Source organism: Chelonoidis abingdonii, chromosome 11 (assembly GCF_003597395.2).
Source record: "Chelonoidis abingdonii isolate Lonesome George chromosome 11, CheloAbing_2.0, whole genome shotgun sequence".
Lineage (NCBI taxonomy): Eukaryota > Metazoa > Chordata > Testudines > Testudinidae > Chelonoidis > Chelonoidis abingdonii.
This window is the reverse complement of record NC_133779.1, coordinates 16,468,164-16,472,076: the sequence shown is the minus strand read 5'-3', so window position 1 is coordinate 16,472,076 and position 3,913 is coordinate 16,468,164. Positions and strand designations below refer to the sequence as shown.

The 3,913-nt window shown below is 69.7% G+C and overlaps 1 protein-coding gene across 1 annotated transcript in view; it reads left to right on the top strand.

Moving 5' to 3' along the window:
• The window catches only part of LOC116840044 (branched-chain-amino-acid aminotransferase, mitochondrial-like), a gene marked incomplete at its 5' end in the record, with an annotated part of 11,528 nt that overhangs the window by 6,882 nt on the left and 733 nt on the right, over positions 1 to 3,913 (top strand). Inside the window, 5 exons of the mRNA XM_075071271.1 lie at positions 291 to 491; positions 1,203 to 1,366; positions 1,870 to 2,012; positions 2,952 to 3,037; positions 3,683 to 3,865. Of these exons, the coding sequence (XP_074927372.1) occupies positions 291 to 491; positions 1,203 to 1,366; positions 1,870 to 2,012; positions 2,952 to 3,037; positions 3,683 to 3,865 (777 nt within the window). The remainder of the gene's footprint in view (positions 1 to 290; positions 492 to 1,202; positions 1,367 to 1,869; positions 2,013 to 2,951; positions 3,038 to 3,682; positions 3,866 to 3,913) is intronic.

Here is a 3,913-nt window from a genome sequence, read left to right as displayed (position 1 = left end):
CTATCAGTGGCCGTGGGAGGGGAGTGGGGCCTGGGGCCTGGTGGTTAGAGCAGGACGGGGCTGGGAGCCAGGATGCCTGGGTTCTATCAGTGGCCGTGGGAGGGGAGTGGGGTCTAGTGGTTAGAGTGGGCGGGGTTGGGAGCCAGGACTCCTGGGTTCTATCAGTGGCCGTGGGAGGGGAGTGGGGCCTGGGGCCTGGTGGTTAGAGCAGGACGGGGCTGGGAGCCAGGATGCCTGGGTTCTATCAGTGGCCGTGGGAGGGGAGTGGGGTCTAGTGGTTAGAGTGGGCGGGGTTGGGAGCCAGGACTCCTGGGTTCTCTCCTGGTCCCGGGGGCTGCCCCCTCTCTCCAGCACTGCCCCCTCTCCCCCAGCCCTTCGACCAGCTGCAGCTCCTGGAGTGTATCCGCCGGCTTGTGGCCATCGACCAGGCCTGGGTGCCGCACTCGGACAACGCCAGCCTCTACATCCGGCCGACCTACATCGGCACCGAGGTGCGGAGCTGAGCCCCTGGGGCGCCCCCAGACCCCCCCCGCGGGACTGGCTGGGGGGCCACGTCCCGCCTGCCTCTGACCTCGTGTCCCCCTGCGCCCCCGGACCTGTCTCCTGCCTCCTCCCGCGCCCCTGGATCCGTCTCCTGCCCCCCGGATCCATCTCCTGCCCGTGTCCTCCCCTTCATGCCCCCGGATCCGTCTCCCACCCCCCGGATCCATCTCCCACCTGCGCCTCCCCCCTCGCACCCCCGGATCCATCTCCCGCCTCCTCCCACACCCCCGGATCTGTGTCCTGCCCCCTGGATCCTTTTCCTGCCCATGTCCCCGCCCACGCCCCCGGATCCATCTCCCATCCTCCCGCACCCCTGGATCTATCTCCTGCCCGCGTCCCCCCCACCCCCGGTCCCCGGATCCGTCTCCTGCCCACCTGTCCCACCTGCGCCCTTGGATCTGTCTCCCACATGCGTCCCCCCAACCCGTACCCCGGATCTTTCTCCTGCACATGACCCCATATCCGTCTCCTGACCACCTCCCCTCCTGCGCCTCTGGATCAGTCTCCCTCCCGTATCCCCCTAATCTGCTCCTTCCGCTGCACCTCGACTCTGGGCTCCCCCAGCCTCGTGCTCCTTGACCTTCAGAAGCCCCCCCCGTGTGGGGCGGGGCCGTGGGGTGCCAGGGTTCTGACGCTTTGCTCCACCACCACCCCCGCAGCCGTCCCTGGGGGTGTCCCGCCCCGGCCACGCCCTCCTCTTTGTCATCCTGTCGCCGGTGGGCGCCTACTTCGCCTCTGGCCCCATGGGCGCCGTGGGGTTGCTGGCCGAGCCGCGCTACATCCGTGCCTGGCTGGGGGGCGTTGGTGACTGCAAGATGGGGGGGTGAGTATGAGCTTCCGGACCCCCGCCTGCCGCTAGGGGGCACTGCCCTCCCTCCCAATGCCCCAGCTCTGCCCTTTCTGCCCCCACCTGCCACTAGGGGGCTCTGTTCTCTGCCCCCGGCAGTGCCCCCTCCCCCCGCCTGCCGCTAGAGGGCAGTGCCCCCTCCCCCTGACCGTGTCCCCTTCCCCCCCACCTGCCGCTAGAGGGCGCTGCCCCCTCCCCGGGGCGGTGTTCCTTCCCCCCTGCCTGTCACTAGGGGGCGCTGCCCTCCATCCCCATGCCCCGGCTCTGCCCTGTCTCCCCCCACCTGCCACAAGGGGGCGCTGTTCCCTGCCCCTGGCCGTGTCCCCGTCCCCCCACCTGCCACTAGGGGGCACTGCTGTCCCTTTCTCCCCCGCCCCCCCAGCCCTGCTTCGTCTCTCCCTGCCTGCCATTAGGAGGCGCTGCCCTCCCCTCCCCCGCCGTGCCCCCCTCTCTGAGGGTGCCGCCCCCTCCGTCCCCAGGAACTACGCCCCCACCATCCTGGTGCAGGACGAGGCGGTGCGGGCCGGGTGCCAGCAGGCACTGTGGCTCTACGGGGACGATCACCAGATCACCGAGGTCGGCACCATGAACATCTTCCTCTTCTGGACAGACCCGCAGGGCGGTGAGAGCTGGAGCCTCCTGTCCCGCCCCAGGGGGGTCCCTGAGTGCCCCGCCCCAGGGGTCCCTGTACCCCTCTCCCACCCTGGGGGGGTCCCCGAGTGCCCCGTGCCCCATCCCCTCTCCCACCCTGGGAGGGATGTCCCCGAGTGCCCTGCGTCCCATCGCAGGGGGGTCCCCCTGTACCTCTCCCCCGCCACAGGGGGTCCCTGTACCCCTCTCCCGCCCCAGGGAGTCCATCTATACCCCTTCCCTATCCAAGGGGGGTCCCTTTACCCCTCTCCCATCCTGGAGGGTCCTCAAGTGCCCTGCGTCCCATCCCAGGGGGGTCACCCTGTACCCCTCTCCCACCCCAGCGGGTCCATCTATACCCATCCCCCCGCGGGGTCGTTGACTGTCTTACGTCCCATCCCAAGGGGGTCCCTCTATGCCCATCCTCCAGCCATGGAGGTCTGGAGTGCCCTGCTCCCCATGGCAGGGAGGGTCCCTAGTGCCCTGGCTCCACCCTGGGGGTCCCCCTATAACCAGCCTCCATCCTGGGGGGCCCCCTATACCCATCCCTCACATCCTGCCCCACAGGGGTCCCTGAGTGCCCCGCTCCATGTCCCGTCCCAGGGGGGTCCCCATATACTCATCCCCCATGCCTGCCCTAGAGGGGTCTCTGTGTACCCAGCCCCCCCCACCCCAGAGTCAGACACATCCCAGCCCTGGGCGAGGGGTCCCTGTGTACCCAGCCCCCCCCCACCCCAGAGTCAGACACATCCCAGCCCTGGGTGAGGGGTCCCTGTGTACCCAGCCCCCCACACCCCAGAGGGGCCACGTTCCAGCCCCAGGCGAGAGGTCTCCGTGTACCCAGCCCCCCACCCCCACCCCAGAGGGGCTGCGTCCTGGCGCTGGCCCAGCCCGGGATGGGGGCGCATGTGATGGGGTGTTTCTTTTCCAGAGCTAGAGCTGGTGACCCCCCCACTGAACGGCATCATCCTGCCCGGGGTGACCCGGCAGAGCCTGCTGGACTTGGGGCGCAAGTGGGTGAGTAGGGGGGCAGATCTGGGGGGGAGGGAGACTTCTCCTTTCTCCCACTCGCAGACTTGGTACTGGGGAGGCTCCCCCATCAGCTAGGAGTCAGCGGTGCGACAGGCCCAGGCCCCTGGGGGTCGCTGAGCCCCCCCACACGAGCTCTGCCCCTGTGATTCCTGGAGGGGCCAGTCTTTGGCCACTACAATTTGGGGTGCCGGAGGGGGCGGTGGAGGAGGGGGAAGCTGGGAAAATCTGAGGGGCCGGGTTGCGGCCAACGGGGTCCCGTGAGTAGCTTGGGGGCTGGAGCAGAGTGGGGGGGTGGCTGGGGAACCCGCACTTGGGCAGACCCGTGCCAGGGCTGGGCGAGGGTTTGGGGGGCCCGGATGACCCCTTGGGCGCCTTCAGCATGGTGAGGTTTAATTCTGCCCCTGCCCCAGGGGGGAGTTGGTCGTTTGCTCCTGGGGGTGACCCCAGCTCCCCCACCTGGCACCAGGGGGTGCTGCCTTCGTCCCCTGCCCCTTTTACCCCGGCCCTGCCCCATCTCCCCCACCAGGCACCAGGGGGCTTTGTCCCCTGCCCCCCCTGGCCTTGCCCCATCTCCCCCGCCTGGCACCAGGGGAAGCTGCCTCCTTCCCCCTGACCCTCCCTTCCCCGCAGGGTGAGTTCAAGGTGTCGGAGCGCAGCATCACCATGGCCGACCTCCTCCGGGGGCTGCGGGAGAAGCGGGTCCGGGAGGTGTTCGGCTCGGGCACAGCCTGTGTCGTCTCGCCCGTGAGCCACATCCTGTACCAGGGCAAGGTGGGACGCCGGGGGGACGGGTCTGCCGGGCGAGCTGGGTGTGTCGGGGGGAACCAGGGGGGCCCAGGCTGGGGGGAGCCGGGTCTGATG